Source organism: Lineus longissimus, chromosome 17, assembly GCF_910592395.1.
Source record: "Lineus longissimus chromosome 17, tnLinLong1.2, whole genome shotgun sequence".
In the NCBI taxonomy this organism is placed as follows: Eukaryota; Metazoa; Nemertea; class Pilidiophora; order Heteronemertea; family Lineidae; genus Lineus; species Lineus longissimus.
The window spans coordinates 11,977,067-12,000,916 of record NC_088324.1 but is presented as its reverse complement, the minus strand read 5'-3'; the positions used below and the strand labels follow the sequence as shown (position 1 = coordinate 12,000,916).

The 23,850-nt window shown below is 39.7% G+C and overlaps 1 protein-coding gene across 8 annotated transcripts; it reads left to right on the top strand.

Moving 5' to 3' along the window:
• The first annotated feature begins 817 nt into the window (after window positions 1–817).
• Window positions 818–23,850, top strand: LOC135501126 (whirlin-like). 8 transcript variants are annotated; one of them, XM_064792959.1, is made up of 18 exons: window positions 818–937; window positions 1,740–2,620; window positions 9,165–9,374; window positions 9,628–9,753; window positions 10,052–10,248; window positions 11,321–11,372; window positions 11,773–12,003; window positions 12,128–12,223; window positions 13,813–13,878; window positions 14,067–14,159; window positions 14,402–14,512; window positions 15,313–15,395; window positions 15,545–15,833; window positions 16,542–16,622; window positions 19,287–19,466; window positions 20,036–20,167; window positions 20,499–20,594; window positions 21,588–23,850. In XM_064792959.1, the coding sequence occupies exons 2-18, from the start codon at window positions 1,847–1,849 to the stop codon at window positions 21,780–21,782; spliced, it is 3,012 nt and encodes a 1,003-aa protein (XP_064649029.1). In that variant the 5' UTR covers window positions 818–937; window positions 1,740–1,846; the 3' UTR covers window positions 21,783–23,850. The 8 variants fall into 8 exon arrangements, 7 of the variants coding, with proteins under 7 accessions (XP_064649029.1, XP_064649027.1, XP_064649030.1 ...); XM_064792957.1 differs by having other exon boundaries at window positions 11,770–12,003; XM_064792960.1 differs by lacking the exon at window positions 16,542–16,622 and having other exon boundaries at window positions 11,770–12,003.

Here is a 23,850-nt window from a genome sequence, read left to right as displayed (position 1 = left end):
CCTAGCTTATAGCGGGCAATCAGTACACTAAGATTTCAGTGATGGACGTATAGTTGCAAGTAAGGTCTCGTTAGGGAGTTTTTCCCGAATGTACGCGATGATGACGTGCCCCATTAACATGACGTAACATCTATTTTAAAATGCGTTTCCAAAGTGATTGCATGAGGACAACCCATTTGTGTCGTATATCACTGAAAACGTCCGATTCCCCTGATTCTGCAGGATGTTAAATCGGGCATTTTATTTCTTTAAATAAGCGTCGCATTTGCTCCTAGCTCTGTTCACCATCCCAAATGGCAATAAAAATATTGCCAATCGGGCCGGACAATCACGAAAACCCCCAAAATATTATACATTTCTTCCTAAATAATTCTTACAATGACCATTCTCCCATGAAAGACAGTTGCTTACGCTACACAAAAGTCAAAAAAATGTTGAATTTCGCCCAAATCAGCGAAAAACGCACCAACTGGCACTGGACGGCATTTCAACACGGGGCCGACGCACATTCCAAGTTCAGTGTACACATACGTCGGCAACAACAGTAAAATGCGTAGTTTCTTGCTAGCCACTTATTGAGTAGCATTCTAGGTTTCAAAAACTTTAAAAAACATGTCTTTGCCAAAACAACTGCTAAATCAACACTGGAATACTGCGAGAACCAAGAAATTAATGATTTTTTTAGAAACTACGGTAACGGGTTGGCCGCGCATGAATACAAAAAAACTCCCTAATGAGACACAAGGGAGCGATTTGGAGCGAAACGACATGGGGGCGAAAACGTCAGGGACCGAAACAACTGTGGTACAATGTGGTAGCTCAACATCAACAACTTATCGATTGTCGTCTCGAGTGATCATCAAAAGTCGAATTAATTCATTTAATAGGCCGTGTTGGGAATAAATAAGTGTCTTGATGAAAGAGTAATGGTGATACGGTGATAATCACATATTTGTTATAGTATAATTTCTTTTCGATTTTGATTCTGGAGCAGTTGTTTTGGGGCGTGTCAGTGTCACCGAGACTTGAGCACAGAACATGCAGAAGATGTGTGTGTCATGTGTGTAGGATAGGCCTACATTATACATACACTGGTACAGCATAGGCCAACATTGAATTTGAATTTGTAACATGCGCAAGCTGAGGCTATGCTGTGGCATAAGCATGCATTGTATGATTGATTGGTCAAATGTCATACCTATCATCGTCCGTCTTTAGCTCTTCTTCCTGTTCATCATGATGACTAGAGCCTAGAGGAGTATAGGCCTAATATATTGCTGTGATAGGTAGGTATCGGCGTAGGTAGGTATCGGCGTAGGTAGGTAGGCACGTGGGTCAAGGCGTTGTGTTGCTCGCCGGCCGTGGGGTTTGGTCAAGTTCGCGTAAAATCTGCTACGTACATATATATCTAATCTATCTATCTATTTCTAAGCGATCGCCCTCAGTAGTCAGTACCGTTGTCTTCATTCTGCGATTATATTGACAATTTCAATGAAGGACTTAAGTCGAAATGATGAAGACGAAGGCTTTACCTTGCCGGGCTATGGCATGATTTGTTTAGGCATATGATTGACCTTAAAACATTGAAAAATGTCAAACCTTTGCGACACATGCCTCTTAACAGATCAGATTAGCAGCGTGTTGTAAGATAAATCTTATGACTCAACGAAATCAGTCTGAGAGTGTGGTGATGTCATGAGATATTTCAAATGTGTAACTGCAAACCTTTCTCCTTTCAGTAATGGTGTAGCCTCAATCAGAAGAGAATTCATCCTATAGTCATGGATTTTGAGATCAAGTGACATCGTACTTTATTCTGTCATAAAGCTACTTTAATTTTTTAATCATGGAGCTAGAAATGGCCAGTATGCAAGCTCGGGGCGGCACGACAAGAAGCCTGCACAGGCGATCACTCTCATTACACGTACGTAGACTTCAGGAAGCACTTGTGAATCTGTTCAATGAGCGGGACAGGTCGGATTTTGTTGACTCACTAAATGAGTATCACTCTAGACGGAACGTTTACGAGTTTGTTCAAATGATGAAAATACTTCTTGACACGCCTGTGAAAAGACAAATGGTGCCGTTGCTACGAAAAGTTATACCACAGTCAGATGTACCATTATTTGATAGGTATATTTCAGAGGATGGATTATATCCTGTGCCAACTGCTAATGCAACTCAGCCTCAAACACCAATCACTGCTGCTGTGCACGGAAATACATTCCCTCGACAGGGTTACCCTGTCTCACGGACTTCAAGTATGCCGAATGTGAATAGTACTGGTAAGAAGGGCAAGATGCAAAAGCGCGGGGATGACAGTGGTTACGCTACTGCTGGCCGACAGAAACTGCATCCTCAACGGTCAAGTCGGCCACAGGAGAGCCCGACTCCAACAGAAGTAGTCACAGTCAAGCGAGTCTATCTGCGTCAGTCAAAGGACAAGAAAGAGACGTTAGGGTTCAGTATCCGGGGAGGTGCTGAACATGGTATTGGAATATATGTGTCGTTTGTGGAGACGGGTTCGCCGGCAGAACATCAGGGGCTGGCACCGGGTGACCAGATTGTTGCTGTGAATGATTACTCCTTCGATAAGATAACTCATGAGCAAGCAGCAAAGGTAGGTATTTTTGTGACAAAAATAAAAGATTGGGGGCCAGAAAGAAATTGTATTTCAAAATCTTTGTTAAAATCTTTTAATCATTCTCAATTTTCCACCAATGCATTGTCAGTGTGAGACATTGCGTCGTAAAGTTTGGTGGTGTTTCAGTTATAACATTACAACTTTTCCTTATGAAGCTGATGATAAAGTTTGACCGGAGCTTAGTAAGTATCAAAATGGTCATGTCAATTTGGACCAGAAATCGGTTTGAAACAGGTACATGGCAGAAAACTGAAATAACTTCTTTTTTATTGCTAGAATAGGTTCAATTATCTGAATGAAGCACTGACCAGTATGTATTCATTGGTAGACTTGTGTGATATCGGGTATCAAGTGAAGGAAGTGTAGTCTTCATCGAAATTCAACCAAGAATTTCTTGCCATTCGCCAATTTTGTTGTTATGACAATTGCTGATGTGTTTTTCTATGAGGTAAAGTTTTATACTCACGATTCATACTTAAAAACTTAAACATTGTAACGAATTGAGCATTTGTTGACAGGTCTACACAAAAGTGAGATATAATTCTGAACTCAGCGTGTATCCATTTTCTATAGTAAAGCATGTATCCATTTTCTATAGCTGATGAACCATATTTCTTCAGCATGAAGTTGAATGTTTACACTACATTATGCCAGGCTCACGCCTTCTAAGAAGAGACAGCGTACCAGAGAGCTTGCACCTGTCATCCCCTGAGTGAATTATCATAATCCAAAATGTCAATATGTGCCTAGGCTTGGATAAAATCCTGTTACATGTAGGCCCATCAACTGGGCTTTGTCAATCTCGTCACATCGATCTAGAACATGGTGGATGTAAGCCTGAATCTTTGGGTTTTGTACACGTAGATTGATAAAATATAAGTATTGTCATGGATTTACTCTGTAGCAGAGGAAGTAACATATATCAACATGACTGAGGAACAATATCAGGTTAGGAATATTCGAAATATGTGGTAGTTGGTTTCATTGATTGTATGGTACAAAATGTAGTTGGTGGTGAAGGTACTACATGTAGTTGTGTTTTTCAATTGTATGGTTGGATGTACTTTCTTATTTCATGATGCTGATGTGAAAAACCCTTGGCTCTCAGTCTCATGACATTTGATACTGATAATCTCCAATTTTGTAGTAATCTTAAAACTACACATGGTGTGACGAATATGTGTGAAGGCGTAGTCTAGTTCGAAATGACCTACATGTATCTTATTGATCAAATGTATTGATTTGACCAGTCATTTATGCTAGCATTGATCCCTATAAAGAGGCCTGTCAGCATGCGACATGTTTTGCCTGTGTTTGTAAATATCATGTATGTACCTCAAACTCTGACATGACATACATGGCATACTACAGGACTGTCATCAAACAAAATGAAATTCGCACCACACCTGTAATTATTTGTTGTTCACATGGACTGTTCATCTCCCAGCCTTGCTTAAACCATACCAATAATGCTAATATACAAAGTTATAATTCTGCTCATACTTCTCTTCATGGTATTCATCAGGTCCATCTATAAAATATGAGGTGGACTCTAATTACACATTCGTAGGAGCAGTATTGACAACGTCAAAGCACTGACAATACAAGTTGTTGGTGTTGCCTTAGTTTCTTTTGAAGTTGATTCACGATGGATGTCCTTTACCTCATCTACCGGTAATCACGAAGGTGTGGCTACTGATCAGTCATACTGAACATTGCTCTTGGTATTAGTTTCTGAATTTCATGTACAATGTAATGGTATTTTGGCCCAGGACAAGGCTTTCAGGTTGAGAATGCTGAGGAATGGAAGCTAAGGACCTGAGTGGTTTCCATGCATTGTGATTCTTGATTTCATCAAGTTTGGCTGGTTCTTGTTTAGAAGGGTACGTTGCAGTCAAAGTGAGATCATGCTTTGTGACAGACAGTAATCGATGTCAATCTTCAATGATTATTCAGTAAGCTTTGCCTTAAAAAAGATCATACGCCTGAACTCAGAGTACTTTGGTCCGCTTGTTTACCATCTGTGGATACGAGTCACTGTCCTCCATGTACTTACATGAACCTCACTCACTACAGGTTGTCAAGTTGGGTGTCAGTTTGAAATCTGCATAAAATTTGAATTACATATATGAGGCTTATTACTATATTAGACATGTTAGATACAATAATGATTCTGCTGATGACCTTTCCAATCACTTTAATCATGGATGTCAAACAAATATTGGTGACTCTAACCTTGAGGTTGACATGGTTGAGGTATCGAACAAACACTGTGCTGGAATGCTATGCATTATGCATGACATCAACTAAAACATTCCATCTATAAATCTGCATAAAGCCATAGTGTGCACACCACATCAAAGTTTGATGTATTGGATGTGTTACTGTATATGGTGACTTCTAGAACCTTTCCATTCTTTTGACATGTGATGAGTGTGCATGGGAGTTGATAAATGTTGCTACTCTTGTCCTTGGGTGCTGCTGAATAAGAGAGGCCATATTAAGACAACTTTTGACCTTTAAACATGTTAAAGATAGTTGTTCTTTTTCTATACCTTCAGTTGAGAATTCAAGTTCTTCGCAGTGAATCAGAAGAGTGTAAAGCTTCCCATGAAGAGTATTTTCAAGTCTCATGAGCACTCCAGTTCCTGCTGTTGGCAAGATCAAGATATTTGTCAAGGTGAATTTGCTTGCCTCTCTTGGCAACCAAATGGAGTTCAAGCAAGAGCATTTGATTTTGCAAGCAGGCTGCACAATTCTTTGTGTATAGTACTCATGAACTTGTATATTGAGCCCAGGGCAGCTCTGCGGCTCATTCTGAGGTCAGTGAAGAAGGTCAAGCCCTCTTCATCATTGCAAACTCATGTGAAAGACCTAAGCAATCCTTTCCTTGTCTATGTTTGGCCAAGGATGACTGAGGAAAGGTAAAACTATAAGTGACTTCATAACTTGCCCAAATTCAGACATGTCAGAAGAGCTACATGTGCCATGTTCCCCTTTTGAATCTGCAAGATGAACTGTCAGCATTTAGCTGACATGCAATAAACCGTACACATTCTGTTAGTACAGAAATAGAACGGCTTGTGTACACGACAGCAATTAATGGAGTCGTCAGGTCTTGCTAATGTGCCTGATCGATAATTTCCTGTATTTTATTGATGATTCCATACCTGCCATATTGAATGTATGAGTCTGCAGCGGTTGTGAATACACGTCTCACACACTGTTGACCAATCGCATATAAGCTGATTGATCATTTGTCCTAGGGATGTTGATATTGATACCCTGGAGTTTCTCTCCCTTGGCCATCATAAACTATGCTTCACAGGCACTAGTAATCTTGAATGTAAAACTGGTCATGTCAAAAAAGCCCTGTTGAACTGGATGGACTGTTTGATGGTCGAATGCTAACTTACACACTTAGGCCTAAAAATGTTTCTTACAGTTATCGCATGACATTATCTTGAGTCTCGATCGTGCATTGGTAGCTTAAAGTGTGTCTGTTTGTCTCACCCCTTCCCAACAAAGTGTGCCACACACATCGTATGTCCAGAAAGGGTCATAGTTTCATGATTCATGTCGTTAGGATATTCACCACACTCAGTCATAATATCAGGCAATGAAGAATATTCTGACCGCTTGGATAAATTTGTTCAGCGATTCCTTAATAGATTTTTCGGATTAATTGTTTTTTTCACCCAATATTCCTTCGTCTGCACAATCAAGAAAATATCATAAAAACATATGTTCCGAGGAGACATATCCTAAGTGACATGTGCACGGGAAAGATTTATCGCAAATATCTGAGCAGCCCCGGTCAGTGGTACAAGTTGGGTGTTGGTGTTGACATACAACCCAATGGGGAGGTCTACATTCATTCCCCACACAAGAGGAACAACCCGTCTTGTAAAAGGGTGAGTTTGGCTCGTTTTTGTGTGCACACAATTTGGACACATTCATGATTTCCCCCACATTGAATACTGGCCTTATCCTCACCTCAATCTGGCCTTGTCGTGTGCTCAATCTTTATCAAAACACCTCAGCCTTGGACGGAGACCCCTGCAAACTAGACCTAATGGAGTGTAAATGATAACACTTTTGAAAGATACCTCAAATACTCCTCTTTTTCGTCAATATCGATATTGTACCTAATATATTGGTGGTCAGGGATGGTCAAATATCACAGTCATATATTTGTATCGTTTGTAAGGCCTTTTATACCTTAAGGAGTTGATCACAATTTTTCTACATGTTACATTTGTATCCCACTGTGTTTTGCAGGGATTGAACAAATGAATTTATCAGCTCAGCTGAATTGGCATATCTCTCATCGGGAAGTGATATTGTAATTGGTGGAATATCACAATAATATTCATTGCATTTGTAAGGTATTTTCTTTAATATCACAAAACATAAATGTTAGGTTTTGTGTCATTCTATTCCTTGTACAGATTGAACATTGTGATTTTATTGTAGCGAAGTAATGATCTGTATACCATCTTGGGTATATTCAGTCTTCTGCTGTCCAGGAAGGTCATACCTGCTCAAAAATACTTGAAGGTAATGACATTTAAGATGCCACTGGCAGATCTAATAAAGTACCAGTTTGATGCAAAATGGATAGGTCATCTCGTGTGTAGCACTGTCTTGTTCGAAATGAATGTACAAACCTTGCCCAAGGGCCATGATTAAAGTTACCGATATTCAATTTAGGAGGGTCTGTTAAAAATTGTGGGTCGATGGCATTGTAAACATCTCTACTGAGTTTATCAAGAATTATTGATAATCCACTGGAAGTGAGATTGGTTGTGCGATGGCTCAATATTTCCGGTCTGTTCAAGTTTGCTTGTGGGGCATCTGTTGCATAGTAAATTATTCAATTAATCTCATGACAATGATAAATGTATATTCTAGTGTAGCATATCATTTGATACTCAGTATCTGTCAGATTTGACCATTCAAAATTAGAATAAAATACTATAAAAACTATTGTGATTTTACAATGAGACTGACCTAAATGGTTTGATAATGGATTCGATATCAGCCACATTGTAATACAGCCGCAAGATTCGATCTTATTGTGCTATTGATTCAATCAACATCATATGGTGCCAAAACTCATTTTTCAAAATGGATGTTTTCACAGCAAAGTAAGCTTAGACACGTATTTGGTTGAAGCCTGCGGTAATCGTTTGGCACATTCCTCTCGGATGTGCGTCATTGGATGTGTTGTTCTGGCGTGTCCTCGCATAAGGACGTTGGTTTTCTCCATATTGGGTTGCTGCGATATGAATTGTGACCAATGCATGGATCTACCATTTATGTAAGTTCGATTTATGATATTACTTGCTCTCTCTCTCACATTGGTGTACAGTCCCAGCAGATTCCAACCAACAACAGCCCTTAAAATGAGCGGTCTTGTTGGCCTATGCCCTATATTGGATTGGAGAATGTTAGTGGTAGGTTGTTCACAAGTCGTGTAGTGGTCCCTCAAACATTTTTATCTACCTCTCATGTCGGACTGCGAGACAAGTAAACCAACAATGTGTTCACGGCCTACATTGATTGGCGGCTTGTGGACACTCTATAATTATATGTATTTAAAAATCGGAATGCCCTCGAGGGTTCTACGTCGACATACCTTTTTAAAATCACATAATATTTATTGTGAATGACAATAATGAAGAATTTTATAGCAGGTAGAAATTTAGGTCTTAAGTCAAGTAGAATTAATCTGATTTTTAAATGGGCGATTTTTGTAAATGTCTTGTGAAGGCCTGACCTCGGATTTTTGTCTCAAAATTGCTTTTTGTCCTTGGTGGATGTGTGAAACGTTTCACAAACTTTTCAGAACCTCACCTCAAGGTTCAGGCCTGAAAGCCAGTTAGTCGCGATGCCCGCATGTGAGGTTCAGTTTTCATGAGGCAATGGGTATTAAAGCAAGAACAACACGAACAGATCCTAAAACACTCTGAATTGAGGTCAAGAACAATGCAAATAGGCCTATTCAAAGGTAAAAGGTATCACGGCCCTCTTCAGATTAGGAAAGAAAAATGTTTGTCAAAAGTCAGTGCGCTGAAGAGTACTTGATTGCAGACTTGAGATAGCTATTTCTACCTCTCAGGTTTGAACTGAGAGCACTTGACTTGAACTTTAAAGCTGACCTTTCCTGCTCTCATTTATCAGTGTCTTTATCATAGAAAACCTGCGTGCATGCATGGTATAGTATTAAATTTCTCCCACCAAAATTACAAGAGGATACACAATGCAATATTAGAAGTAACACGTAAAAAGTATGACACATCACTATGTTTAAACTGTTCCGCTACGACTGCATTATATGCAAAAAACCACAACTTCGCTTCTTTACTTCTTCACAGTGATCCATAATTCACCCTTCTTTTGTCTTCTTGCAGATAAATTTCATCAACTGACATGGATCGATCTACTTCAAAGCAAATTCAATTACTTTACACAATAATTCATAGCACTGTCTTACCAATTTCATCTCCATCTACAGATCATCAAGTCAGCAAAGAAATTAGATTTAACTGTGAAAAATGTCGGTCGGATACCAGGGTCATATGTCGTCCATCAGACGTACACGTGGGTGGACCCCCAGGGTCGACCCGTGTCACCACCGCCTGAGATCGATCGGTCGGGGCGTTATGAGTCAAAGGGGGAGAGGAAGAGTGGTCTCATGCTGCTGAAAGATAGTGATGAACGAAAGGTAAGGATGCAGTGGCTAATTTTATTGGTCAACTTGCCAATTCGGGAACCTCCAAGTAGAGCCAGCTGTCCTTCTTCACAAACTATGTGTCCTGCGATGTATTTTTCGTGAAAGGTGACAATATCGATCATTGTCAATATTGTCAGAACCTTGAAGGCCATAATGCCTAAATTTGGATGCAGCCATCCTGGATGATCTGTAAAGAGACTGCAACCCAGCTTCATTGTTAATACTTCCTTCATTCTTTCTTCAGGTGAATGTTGTCGTGGAGGACGGCCAGAGTTTGGGTTTAATGATTCGTGGGGGCAATGAGTTTGGATTAGGGATTTATATTACAGGGGTTGATCCATACTCTGTGGCTGAAAATGCAGGTTTAAAGGTGAGTTTACAAAGAATATAGACATTGTTATAGACTAGAGCAACCAGAGGAAGCACATGGCCAATAACCCAAATTAGGACCTAAGTGTAGTGGCACACAACAAACAGAAGTAGGTCTGTTAAAAAGTGCGTCTGTTAAAAAGTTGATGGACTTGTGTGTGTTACAAGCAAGTATAATTTGTACTGATAGTGACTGAGTGATTGAGGTCCAAAATGGGATGTCCCTATTGAAAAAAGACACCTTTGCAAGGCTCTAGGCTCCTCCAGGAAAGTTAAAGCGTAATTTGTCTCCTCTTCAGATTGGTGATCAAATCCTCGATGTGAATGGTCAGAGTTTTCTGGACATTTCCCATGCAGATGCCGTCAAAGTTCTCAAATCGTCACGGCATATGATGATGACGATAAAAGATGTTGGGCGGTTACCGTACGCCAGGACGACGTACGATCAAACGCAATGGATTATGGGTAATCAAAACCAAGTGAAATCAAAACAACCGTAAGTAATTGTACTGCGATAAGTGCGTAAAATATGGTGCTTCATATGGTGAGGACATCTGCCGTATCTTATGCTTGCCCGAAGTCAGTCTCAAAGCATTTTCAACAATTTTCATAGGTCTCCACACTCAGGTACTCTGGGGTTGCAATGTGCTGAGATGTGGTGAGTACATTTGGTGAACTGGATCTCCACCAACAGTACTGCTACTTGTTCCAGCTGGTACATCGAGACACATCATACTTGAAATGAACCCACACCATGTATTGACCCGCATGCTGTAGCTCAAATTATCAAGAGACTTGTCAATTTCATTAGAAACCCCGACAGGAAGCTTCAAATTTTTGTGTGCATTTTCCATTTGACACACCAATTCTTGTCTGGTCGTCTGCATGTACATATATACATGTATATTCTGCAGTTGAAATGAGCTGGAGCTGTTCACAGGGGTTGTACATATGTAATCAACTCCCGAGTGCCTTGTCTAGGAAGGGAAAATATGCAACAGTTACCCCACTTCACCTAGTCAATGGTATGCGCGATGAAAGATTTCCAATAACGTTGATGCATGGACAATGCACCCTGGGACACCTTTTGTACGACTATGGGTTGGAATAAATGATATTCTGCTGTGATACTTGGTTTCAAACTTGATACTAAAGTTCTGGTAGTCGCCAACTATTTTAGACTACATTGTGAGCAGTCCACAATGGTCTATGTCAAGATAAAAGACAAGAACATTTTACATTATTTGAATGGTTGGTGCAATTCACTTAACACTGATACTGATTCGTTTCACTGAACAACACAGAAACTACACTATGTTAAGTCTGACTGAGCAGATCAGTTCAGCCCCTACGAAATGTTGAGAAATACTGTCAAACAATTTGCCACTTGGCAAACTTTGTCCATTTTATGATTGAACAAACACAAAGATCATGGCCACTTGTGTCTTTTAAGTTATATTTTTATCATACCTCCTACTGCTTTATGCTAGGTTTGCCCTCGGGCAACGACATGAGCAACAATTATGCAAGCGATGCATAAAAAATTATCTTTTAAAAATTTCTTTCAGGTTTTTGTCCAATGGTTATGGATCAGCAGAAAGACGGCCAGTCAGAACAGACGTAAGCATTTAATGAGATTGGGGTTTGGAGCAGACGGTGCTCATTGTCAATGCCTGCCGTTTCACCGGTCGTGCCACCCATATTCAATCTTACTCACTTGATGCTGAAAAGTCTAACATACGTTGTAATCTTTAGATATCCTGCAGGTTCTCTTGCAGTCGTAAACTTTCGAATGAAATCAATTTTTGAATCTGTACATTTTGTTGTGGAGTGCTATATTGTAAAGTATATTTTGCAACAATTTGTGAAGTTCCAGAGTGCAATTTAGTGTGATGTCATCGGTTGGACAAGTTTGTCTTCTGAGGCTTGCCTGAATGTTCAGTTATGAGTGGCACACATGATGAAGTGATATCTTTGCACCATTTTATTTGACGCACCTAATCTTCTTCGTTTTCAGCAGCCAGACCTTCCTCCTTTACAGTCAGTATTCTCACGCGGGGCCGGCTCCCAGCTGATGTACAACCCCACGGCCAGCCAGCAATGGGGCATGATCGAGGAGCAGTCCCGACAACTCCTCAATGAAACAGAGCGGGGGACGTTAAACTACTACTTAAATGAGTACCAGAAGGATCATGTGACGGTTGACGCGTTGGTCCTGGCGCTGTTCGAGTTGCTCAATACGCATGCTAAAGTAAGTACTGCTGGATCAGTACTTAGTCATTATTCAAGTGAGAAACACTGTCAAGCCCGATTTGTACTACTCATATTTTCAGAACCCAACCCGTTTCCTCTCATATTTGTGATTTCTGTTTCAGTTTTCATTGTTATCGGAGATTCGTACGATCATCTCTCCTAAGGATATTGATCGGTTTGACACGCTTGTACTCAAGAAGGAGGTTGAATCGATGAAGGTGGGTAGGCATTGAAGATTGCCCAAAGTTGTAAGGTGGAGTGGTAGAATGACAGCCTTGGTACAATAGCTCCCAGCTGGCAGTCCTCATTAATGCACACAGAGGATATATTTGTACCACCTTACTTGACTTCTGTAGGTGAATACCAAGTAGTATTTGGCAGTGTTAGGGAGATACATTTAAGTCACACATACATGTACATACATCATGACACCTGCATGCACATGCATTCGTAAAAAGTTTGTCAAAACCATCTGCCCTCTGTGATGGGGAACAGATGAATATTCTTTTGTACAGTAATAATGGCTGGCCACCTGTGTTTCTTCATCTGAAACAAATTTATCATTTTCCATCAACAATAGTGAAAAAAAATTAGCTGTGTAAACAAAAAATGTGAACAAATATTTGTCTATTTTACTAGCTGGCCGAGAGTGCCAAGCAAGAGGAGAACCAGGTTGGTAGCATGTGCCATAATGATCAATTTCTAAGCTTGATTTATTTAAAAGTTCTCCACATTTTCTCTACTCAGCTACTCACACACATTGCTTGAACTGAACTTTTCTGCTTAGCTGTGATTCAGTTGTCGTTCAAAGCAAGGAGACCTTTAGCCAGATTTTCTTATTAGCCTACTTTTACATTTACATTTGTATTGAACATTTGATTTGGAAAAAAAACCCAGTCACACAAATATGCAGTAAATAAAGAAAGCTGTAAAAAAAAATGTGTAAAACCACTAATTGGGACCTATCATTTGCCTTCATTCATGATATTTCTGTAACATAATTGAATCTCGCTTTGACAATCTCACTCCAGATTTAGCATACCAACAAAAAATCAATAATCATAGAAGCCAACCTTTCATCTAAAAAAAATGGAAAAAGACATGTTCTGAAAAGTGTTTTAGTACTAAACAAAGTGATCTAGTGTCAATTAACTCTTTCAGTGCCCAGGATTTGGGCATTTTTGGGCATTGTCACTACCCAAAATCTCACAAAAATAATTGAGATACACTCATCAAAATTCTTCAAAACCTTTGTCTTTACCTCCTGTTTCAATAAAACAGCAGTAATAAGTAGGGGCATACTAGGATTATGTTCTAAATTTTTTTGAGGGAGTGGTATTTTTGGCCGATTTTCACCATTTTTCACCTAAAATGAGGGGTGGCAAACCCCACCCACCCTCTCAGTCGAAAAAATTATTCAATTTGGACGCCCCAGGCCAGAGAAACCATATGAACCACATTTGAGTAGCTGGGGACATCTGGTGTCGTCTGGAGGAACTAAAATACCTTAATATTGAGGACGTACATGTACGTCCTTGGCACTGAAAGAGTTAAAGGGGGCTGGAAAGTTTCCAAGCACTACGAGGAAGTGGCATATGTTCAGGATATATTTGGGTTTTAGAATGTACTTTGCCAACAGTACATGCTCTGTAGAGTTGGCAGTAGTGAAACATTTAGAAGATTATGTCTCCACAACTTAAATCGTTGAATATAATTTAGTTAGTATTAGGATAGCATACTTTGACGGCTCTGAGGTTTCTGCTAAATTTGAAACTGTTTGTCCATGACCTTCTGTTCTGTTCTGTAGGTTTCTGGGGATGGCAAATCCATAACGCCACCTGTGGTTCCAGCAAAGCTACCCCCTCATGTCAAGGTAGGGCCCTTTCTCAGCAATCAGCACTCTCTGTTGTGTCGGTCTTCTCCTCAGCATTCGACCCTAATTGTCAGCTTCTATCTCCAGCTGAGGTCAGATAGACAGACAGTCTTGGTCTTGACGTAATGACATTATCTCGAAAATCATCTTCGAAATGGGTGTTTATAGGAAGTATATTTCCATTTCAGGTAAGCCATGAGAATAACAACGATCCCCTCACAGCCGCCATTGAGCAGATTAATGATGATACAGATGGATTACCTGACTTCTTTAGAGGAGATGTAAGTCTCTGAGTTTTTCTGGATCTCAGAATTTCAGCTGATCTGTTGACCATCATGACTAGAGCTGGTCGAGGTGTATTCAAAAACTCATATCTTCTTTGGTAGTCAGTTTGGTAGCTGATAGCTTGACTCTGTTGTGCTTTGTCACTGGATGAGAAGGGTTTTCAATCAAAGTGACCCCGTCAAATGCAAAAGAGACTTTATGCTTTCAAGTGTATGTTTTTATTTTGTTTCCTTTCCAGAACAACATCAATGAGATCCAAGCAACTCATGCGGTTCCAGTTCAATCCAGCCCAAAGGAGAACGTCATTGTGGCTGAGGTACATCAAGAGGCAAAGGCTCCACCTCCATTGGTAAGGCCTTTTTTCACAACACGGTGTTGGGATCTTTCACATCAATTCCTGTTTGAATACTGTAGGATAGAAAATATGCATAGCATAAGGTTTTAGAGGTCATAGGTTATAGTTTATCTGAGACAGGTTGATAGCAGGAACAAAAAGTCTGCCACCTGGGCATCGATGATTTCTAGGAAGAAAATATATTCTATGTTGCTTCCTAGGCCTTTAAAAAAATTTATTTAAATCAATCAAATTGAATAGAAAATTGTCTCCTTCAGATGAACCCCAGGTGTGGAATAGGTAAAGTGGCTTATTAGAACGCCCTATCTCTCTTCTACATTAGCTTGTTAGAAAGACAGCCAAAGAGTTTGAAGTATCATGGTGATTAGGTTCAGTGCATATGATAACGATTTGAATTCAGCTTGTTTATCACATATGAAAGTCAGTGGTAGATTTTGAGTTGAAGTCCTGTGGCAGTCAATACTTCAGTAGAGGATAACATTAGCTGAAGTGTGCAGAGGCCATCATAGTATTCTGTGACTTTGGATAGTATTTCTGTATTGCAAATTATTCTGGTTATAACGTCTCAAAATGATGGTGATATTGGGACTGTGTTGTGGCGAGAATCCAGGAAAGAGAAGAAGGAACGCAAAGGTATATAAAATATCAGTGCAATATCAGTACTAGCTCAGGGGCTTTCTCTCTGAAGAAATGCCTCGACAATTAAGGATTGTGTCTCCCATAGTTTTAGGGGTAGTCACCTCTCTTACTTTTGAAGAACTATTCACATGTTGTTCTACTCTTCATCCTGACAGATATATGAAGACATGAGAAGTCCAAGTGAGGACAGTGGAGTTGAAGTAAATGGTTGCAGCAATAATACTGATCAACATCATGGGTGAGTGATACCTGCAAAGACCATTTTCAAAGTTATCTTTTTAGGCCAAATAGATCCATTTCTGCTTTGCTTCCCATAAGACATGGGGATATTGATGTGAATATGGAATATTCAAATAAGTGTATATCACTGATTTGTCTTCCTTTCAGTGTACATCAGAAGAAGCCAGAGTCTCTGCGGCATTCTCCCGTCCCCTCACCACACCGGACGCCACAGAACTCCCCACGGAGAGAAGAAGAACCTCCTCAATACACCGCAAACGAGTCACCAATCATGCAACAAAAATTCAACCTAGCTTTAGAATCAACTCCACCACGTTCTCCCGAAGTAGAGCGTTCGCCTGGCCGGCAGGTTCAGGTACGGGATATGGACGGGTTAGGCCCGGTCCAAATTCACAAGAAGGAGACTTCACCACCTGACAGTTCACGGTCATCACAGGTAAAGGTTGCAGTTAATTTTTCTTGACTGTTGTACTTGTTTCGCCAACCTTTTGAGGACATAAAGGTGATGGTCAAAGGTGGAGGTAGAATCTTTTTTTCGAGGCTTCATTAAGACGGCATTGAGCTGTGACAGTGGTGATGGCTCTAATGTCATATGATGTTATAGGCAATACTTCTCTTTTGGTTCATAGTTCTTGCATAACCACAGTGTGTTACCTAGGTAGTTGTTGCATAACCACAATGTGTTTCCTAGCAACAATGATAGAGTGGTAACCAAGGAGATGTCCATGATACTGCAATTATCACCTCTCTCCCTAGATGGTTCTGCCCTTATTTTACTCATTCACAGTGTTGTATCCTGAATGTGCTGTCCAATTCCTGCTTAATCAACTTTGGTTTTGGTGAGTTTAAATTAATTATTACTCCAAATTGTTTGGGTTAAAAAGTTTATTTCCTTGTCTTAAGCCATGATGATAGCCCATATCTATTTCATAATCTTCTAGGCAGTATGTAGAGTTTCTGAAATTCCAGAAAGGATTTAGGGACTTACTCATAGTGTTGGGTTTGTTAGTCGCTGCGCATAGCCTATACTGTATAAAATCAACACGGTGGCCATTCCTGACACTGTGTCCCTCTTGTGAAAGAATGAGGAACCAACATGGATGGTCGACACATGCTTAATCCTTTCTGGAATCAATTATTTCAGGTGTTTGACTTCAGGTATGGTAATGTGACGATTGCCGTTGAGTTAGAGCTCATCTCTGAAGACAGTGAGGACTCGAGCTCTGTACGTTTGTTTGCCCGGTCCATTCTTCTAGTCCGTAGGACTTTAGATTGGTTGAGATATCAACTTATCCAGAGTTTCTTCTCACATATACTGTCTCTAGATGCACATAGTTTATGTTGGGTTATTTGATAGAAGTGCGTCACTTCTGACAAAAAAGTTAGTGAAAATAAACTCTGATATGCCCTTCACGGACATGACCACTTATGCATGTTCAGACAGTTCGTGGGATTGCTTTCTCGGATTGTGTTCTATCTCAACAGCACTATTCTTATAGCTGCCTGGACTCTTCATAGTCAGACATGTCTGTGTGCTTTCCTAATGTAAATGCCTTTTGAGGCACTTTGCTTGTTGCAGCAACTCACTCTCATCTAGCCAGTGAAATTCTCATAGATTTTGAGAAAGTCCTCAGATTTTATTCCACTTTTAATCAGATACTTCAGTGAAGTAGTTTCACTGAAAAACTATACTTTATAGGGATGTCAACCAGATTACAGTATTGACTTGCTATGTATGATTCTTTTTGATATGTACCTTCCCTTTTAAAATTATTGTGAAGAAGGCTTCTGTGTGTGATATTCGCTTTATAGTTTTGGCTCAGCTTTCTCCTCCTCTCCAATAGGATGAAACCAGTTAATAGTGCTTCCTATCTCATCTTACATACCTCACGTAGTGGTATTCGTAGCTCATAAACAACAGTGGCAAGGACTTAAACATGGCTTAAACCACTGCCTCTGGGTGTTCATGTAGTCTATTCTAGGTTCCTTCACCAATGCGATATGGCTACCTTCCTAGCATTGGAGCCATGTCAGTAGGAGTTTTAAATTAGGTATAGTCAGAGATTGTCTACACAATTTACAATTTCGATTTCAAATGATGTTTAATTGATTTTTTGGCATGGTCAGTGTTGATCACCACCTGAACTACATCCAGATTGATTGTTTGCCAAGGAACTGCATGTGGCAATGGATTGATTTGATAAACTCATCTAAAATTCATGATATTTAAGCAGTGGTTGCTCGATTATTACACCGTGTAATGGGAGATTGTTCGGGTCGGACCTTGTGCCAATCATTCAATAACAAGCTGATTGTAGTAGTTGTGGACAAGGAGCAAGAATTGAGTGGGTTGTGTCTGGGAGCTTGACATTTGCGGTTTAGAATATTGGAAGCTTCGTCATCCAGTTAAAGTATCTCTGGAATCGATTGCCAATCTGGTGAAGTGACTTCTGCAGAATTTCCATTTCAAGGTTTCATTATGGTGAGAATTCCTAAAGCTTTTGACGTTAATCATCTCCAATCTCTGAATCCAATCTACAGTCAAGAGTCATAACAATGGTTCATGTCACTTCCAGCCATTATCCCTTTTCCCATTGATATGTTTTATGCCAGTGTTTTTGGGTGTGGCGTTATCTGAGACATGACTTCTGTTTCCATGGCGATGGCTTTTGATTATTGTAGAATAGCGATCAAGGCTTGATATCAATGATAAAACCTGTTGGTGGTGGACTTGAGATTGATTTGTGTAACCATTCAGAGAAAGAGTTTTATCAAATTTCTTCCCCATGGATTGTATTTTGTGGCCGGGTTGATGTTCAGTCTATGGTGAGTTCAAAAACATCTTGTCTTTCTGCTCTATTTTAAGAAGGGCTTGAATTTGGTTCTGTGTTGTAACATTTAGAATTTTGACTCGATAACCTGTCCCTGGTGGATGTTGATTGATCTGTGCAGTGATATGTGGAAAAATGAATATAAGTTTGTGATGTATTCTGTGTCAGGATTGATGTTGATATTCTGAGTGGATGATGTTCTGCAGGTGGTTCTAAGTGTTGGTTCTATTCTTTTGTGAAGCATTTAGCAAAGAGAGTTGTGAGAATAATCTGAGTTTAGGACATACTGTTACTTGGAAGCAAGCATTCTGGTTAAAACATTGGTCAGTTTCGATCACATCACTAGATTTCGATCACATCACTGGCATTGCAACTCCATCTTCTGCATAGGCCATTCTTTCTCAAAGGGCCTATGCTTAGATGATTGGATGTAAATTTTCATTGCATAATCCCTATTTTTTTTCATTCCTGCGATTACATTTTGTGTTCTGTTTTATTTGTTTGACAGCATTGTCTCCACCTATTATTTATCGTGAATCATGGATGGTTGCCTGACAGTGACACCATTCCGTATCCCTCGTCCTGCCGTAGACTATCCGGATGACACGTCAACAACAACCACATCCTCGATCGCTTCATCCATCAAATCTAGAAAAGTACAAACAAAGATGTTGTCATGATTTGTTGTAAAGTTGGGTGCTGTACATGTAAAGACCTGGGAGCAAGAACCAGGCAAGAACTGGGTCAAACAAAGTTAGCGCCAATGACGTCAGCCACTGATTCTCTTCTTCATGAGAGTATTGTCGCACTCAGTGCATCAAGCATTGTACTTGCCAGGTTCTTGCTGTCAGTGAAACTAACTGTGATGGTTTAGCTACATGTATGAGCTAAAGGAAGACATTGAGACAGTATTTTGGCCAAACAAATTCATTTCAAGGATACAATATGTATTGGTCAACGTGTCATATTATTTTCATTATCGACCTGTACCCCTCGGTTCTATTTGTCACTTCCTCACATGACCTTATATTTCACCCTTCATTTTATCCCTCCTGCAGAGTGACTCCCAGGAGGATGATCTCCTGAAGGCTCTAGATGCTGCCGTGGAGGACTATGAGCCCCCACAGCCACCAAACTTCCCTCCTCCTCCCCCACCAGAACCAGTGCTGCCTCCAGCCCCCGTTGTGCCCGTGGTGGAGCCACGGGAACAGGCTCCTAAACCTGAGCCTGAGGCGGATGTAGGTTTTCAGTTTACTTTCTGTTGTAGATGTGATGCACAATTTTAACAATTATTATTTTCATTAACCCTTGCACCCTGGTTCATCAGATTGATTAAGCTTTCGTTCCGAGTGTCAGTGAAACACACCTTACCTTTGCAATCTGGAATGAATTCTGTGAGTCTGCTATGTCTGTAGCCTATAATCTGTATTCCAAATGTGATGAACCAATGTGTTTTGTGCATGACTTTTCACCAAATTAACCAATTAATGCACAGTTTTACCCGTACTTTTGCTTTTAATATTTCAGCTTGTAGTTCACACTAGTGTGCGTTTTGACTAATATCACTAACATTTATATCTATTTTAGATAGATGGAGCTTAAAACATCATTTTTATGTATCGTACAGTGTTGCTTTATGATTTTTGAGCTGAAGTTTTACTAAATTACTAATGTCAATGACCAGCTGTGTTGGGCAGTGTTTTGACTTTTGTCACCTTGAATGTACAACTAGACTCTCTCCTGCATCTGATTGTGCAATCATAACTAGCTTATCCTTCCCTTGCTCATGTTCGGTTTCTCTCCACAGATGGCACGAGGACGTGATGAGGTGATCAACCCAGAGAATGTCACGGTCTACAAAACGCAGCCAACCCTGGGAGTGGCTATTGAGGGGGGTGCAAATACACGGCAACCTTTACCAAGGATCATCAATATACAGGTGCGTAGCTGAGACCTAAGTTTTGTTTGGGCACCAAACAATTGTTGAAAATGATGGGTTTCATTGATTTTGTAAGGGATGATTTGCTAACAGCTGTCAGACATAAGCTGATTGGGAACATACAGACTGGCGCAAATCTGATAAAGTATAAAAGTAAGGTGAAATCTAAGATGGTTATTTGGTGGCCATACAGTTAAAGTGAGAGCACAACTTGGTCCGGAGTCCTATAACATTTGAAATATATAGCTTTTTTCAGGGAGACTTTTGTTTTTGTAAAACTGTGTGTGTTTAGAAATCCTGATTTGCTTTACTTTATTCAATATTTGAACAGAAAATTCGCATTCTCAAGTTGCGGCCTAAGATCGGTATAGGAATAGTTGGTGGGGCGGGGACTGTGGAACCCCTGCCGAAAGTCATTGACGTTAAGGTAGTCATTCCTGATGACATGTTAATAGGACGGGCATTTTAGTTTGAGCTTTTGGCATGGAGAAATCTGCTTTGTTGCTTGACGTAGAGTAGCCTTTCAGAACATCATGGGATGGTAAAAAATAGTACATGTAGTGCTTTGGTTTTGATACAATCTTATAGCTGTGCAAGGATTATGGGATATATCTCAAGTTTTTCATCCAGTGGAAGGGTGTGGTGTTGGTTTTGATAGGAACTTAAGTTTTTAAAATGTCCAACGTTGCTACTGTATTCCTGCATGGGGTATTCAGGTCTTATGCATTTTCCTCATCATTTGGTAAAAGCATAAAATGAACCTTTTCTGTTTTGGTCATACAGCTTTAAATACTTTGATTGGCAAGTATACCGAGTGCATTGATGTGAAGTTTCTGGAAGCACTGATCTGGATTTGTCACTAGAGCCTGGTTTTTTCATCTATTTCTTGTAGTGTGCACTGGACAAAAACACACAAAAGTGGTACATGTACATTTCTGACTTCACAGAGTATCTGTAGAGTGCAGCTTCCCCTCTGCTCGTAGGCTTGTATCCTCCTTTGCTCCTTTCAAAATAAACACGAACTCTGTCTGCTCTTCATGAAATGCTTTTGCTCCAGTTAGAGGATAGGGTAAAGGATCTTATGCCAGCGCAGGTGGTGTTCAAATGCACAATGTTGCAATTGGTGTGGTTTACTATTTGGATTTTAGGCATGATATTGATGTTGAGGTATCGGGAAGCTGTGTAATGGTTATTGTAATTGATAGTGCTATCAGTAATATCAGGAATGCCTTCCTATGCAGTGACCAAAAGGCTTGGTAAAAAGTTTAATTTTTTAGTTTGGGTTTCAGGGTGTAAATAGAACTAGAAATAATGGAAAGTTTACTAGAAAGTAGTTCTCGTTGAGCGACTAAGGATGTTCACCTATCAATAGACCTGACATCCATCACATATTTCATCAATTTCTCCCTTTTCGTTTCAGCCTGGTGGTTCAGCGCACGAGTCAGGTGGCTTGAAAGTTGGTCATGTGATCCTGGAGGTGGACGGCCAATCATTGAAGGGTTTAGAACACAAGCAGGTGGCGCAGGTGATCGCCAAGGCATTCAAGAAGAAGGACAAAGACTACATGGAGTTGTTGGTAGCGGAGACCAACTCCAGGCAAGCAAAAGTCAAGTAAACTGAACAGCTGAAGCAGTATTGTTGAGGAGATTATGTCATTGAGATCTGGAAGGAACTGGCTTCAGAGGCGAGATTCTCACAGAGACAGATACTTGTTTAGGCTGTGTATCCATTGGCTGTTCCCTTATTACTTGTGGTGTTGTGTCCATTGTCTCTCAGGTCACAAGCAAACAAGATACAGTCAAAACTGCATGCTCAGTCTATGGATACCCAACCTTACGGACACAGGGTTTCTCGAAACTGAAATGTTCAAAATCGGCTGGGAGCAAAGACTAACTGCAAAAGTGAAGTGCTGGTAAAATTTGATTATAGATTGAGAAGCAGAGGGGTTCACTATATATGGAGGTTCCACTGTCTGATTTATTGTGCCTTTTCTCCTTCATTTTGAAAGGATTGTAAATAAAGAAGGATTTGTTCCTGGAGGTTTGTTTTCTATAAGCTGGTCAAACCAATATTCAAATCCCACTTGTAGAGCTGGAGTGAATTTCGATTCGACAAGGCAAAGACCAAATGATAAGGTGTGTAATCCCCAGGTTATATTGACGAAGTAGCCTGGAAATTCAGTCAAGTTTTGAGGTGCAATATTCGGTGTAAGCATCTGAACAGCTTGTGTTGAAAAGGTGATTACTTGTTTGTAAATATGTGGCAGCTTTTTTGAATATCAAGAAATTTTTAGTTCTTTAGATAGAGGTTAGATGTTTAGATGGTAGATTTGACTGCACCTGGTGTGAGGTATTGCATTGTTTGTAGGCACATCACATTATTTCATTGAAATTAGGAACAAAACTATTTGAACTTGGTTCAATGAATTCACTTGATTATGTCTGTAAATTATCATAATGAAAAAAAGAATCTGATTCTGTGATTAGTTATTTACTTACATTTAAATAATCTTTTTATGAATTACCACATTCAGTTATTAACCAAGCACTTTGAAATGTCTTATATTTGTCCATTGTTACTAAATATTAACTTCAAGGCATACAAAAATGTGTATTTATACAAATTATTAACATTTATAAGTATTTCTTCGGGTATTACAGCTGCAACTTTGTGATATTGCAAATATCTTGAAATAATAGTTCCTTTGGAATCGGAAGAGATCTTAGGAGCCGGTTGTTTCCTGAGTGCAGGGAACTGATGTACCTGCAACCTGTCTATTGTTCATTGTATAAGGACTTATATCAACAGTTAGGAATTGAAACCAAGCTGTAGATATTGGTTTTCTCATCTAAAACAGTGAGGGTTGGGTGGAACCTTTGTTGATGTTGTAGGTATTACGTAAATGAAAATGCCTAATTTTGGTCATCCTTGATATTCGTCCACTTCAGCCTCCATCCATAAGATTGGGAAATTTCCTCCAAAACTTGTGATTGACTCTTAGCATTCCATGTTATCTATGCTATGGACTTATTTTTCATGGATTGTATGTTGTTTTTGTGGTTTTATCCGTGCCATTTTTGATCTGAGGGTGGGAACCTTGTGGCAGTTTCCTATATATAGCACTTCATGTCCACTTGCTATTGAAATAATTTGTCGCCAACCTACTTTTGGTAACTTAAGGCCACCTCTGTACAAAAGGCTGTGAAAAATGGCTAATGACCTACCTCACCTTCAAGTACCTGTTACATGTATCTCATTTCTATATATCACTTTCCTAACATAGTAATGTATTATTTACACAAATCACTTGTATCTTTAAACATCATCATATAGTTATTTCTTCGCATAAAAAATCCATACACGTATGAGTCTTGAAATATTGAATCTTTAACCATTCATTTATTGATTACCTCCATAATATTTAGAAAATTCACCAAATTTCATATATACTGAATTCCACAGAATTTTTTTTCTATATACATTTCCTAAACATGATGTCCTGACCTCTGCATGAAGAACAGGTAATTTCCTGAAGAAACAATCATTCCTTGTGAATCTACGACCATCCCTTCCCGAGTGTTCACATTCCATTATTCTTTATCCTGTCTTTTTCCTGGTTATGGTTTTGTATGTATATTATGATTATACCTTCTCACTTATCAAATACATTTTGAATACTAAGA

Coding starts and splice junctions, on each gene's coding strand:
- LOC135501126 (XM_064792957.1), top strand. CDS start 1,847: ATGGAGCTAGAAATGGCCAGTATGCAAGCTCGGGGCGGCACGACAAGA. Junction 14,513..15,312: donor CAAAGGCTCCACCTCCATTG/GTAAGGCCTTTT, acceptor TCATCCTGACAG/ATATATGAAGACATGAGAAG. Junction 15,396..15,544: donor AATACTGATCAACATCATGG/GTGAGTGATACC, acceptor TCTTCCTTTCAG/TGTACATCAGAAGAAGCCAG.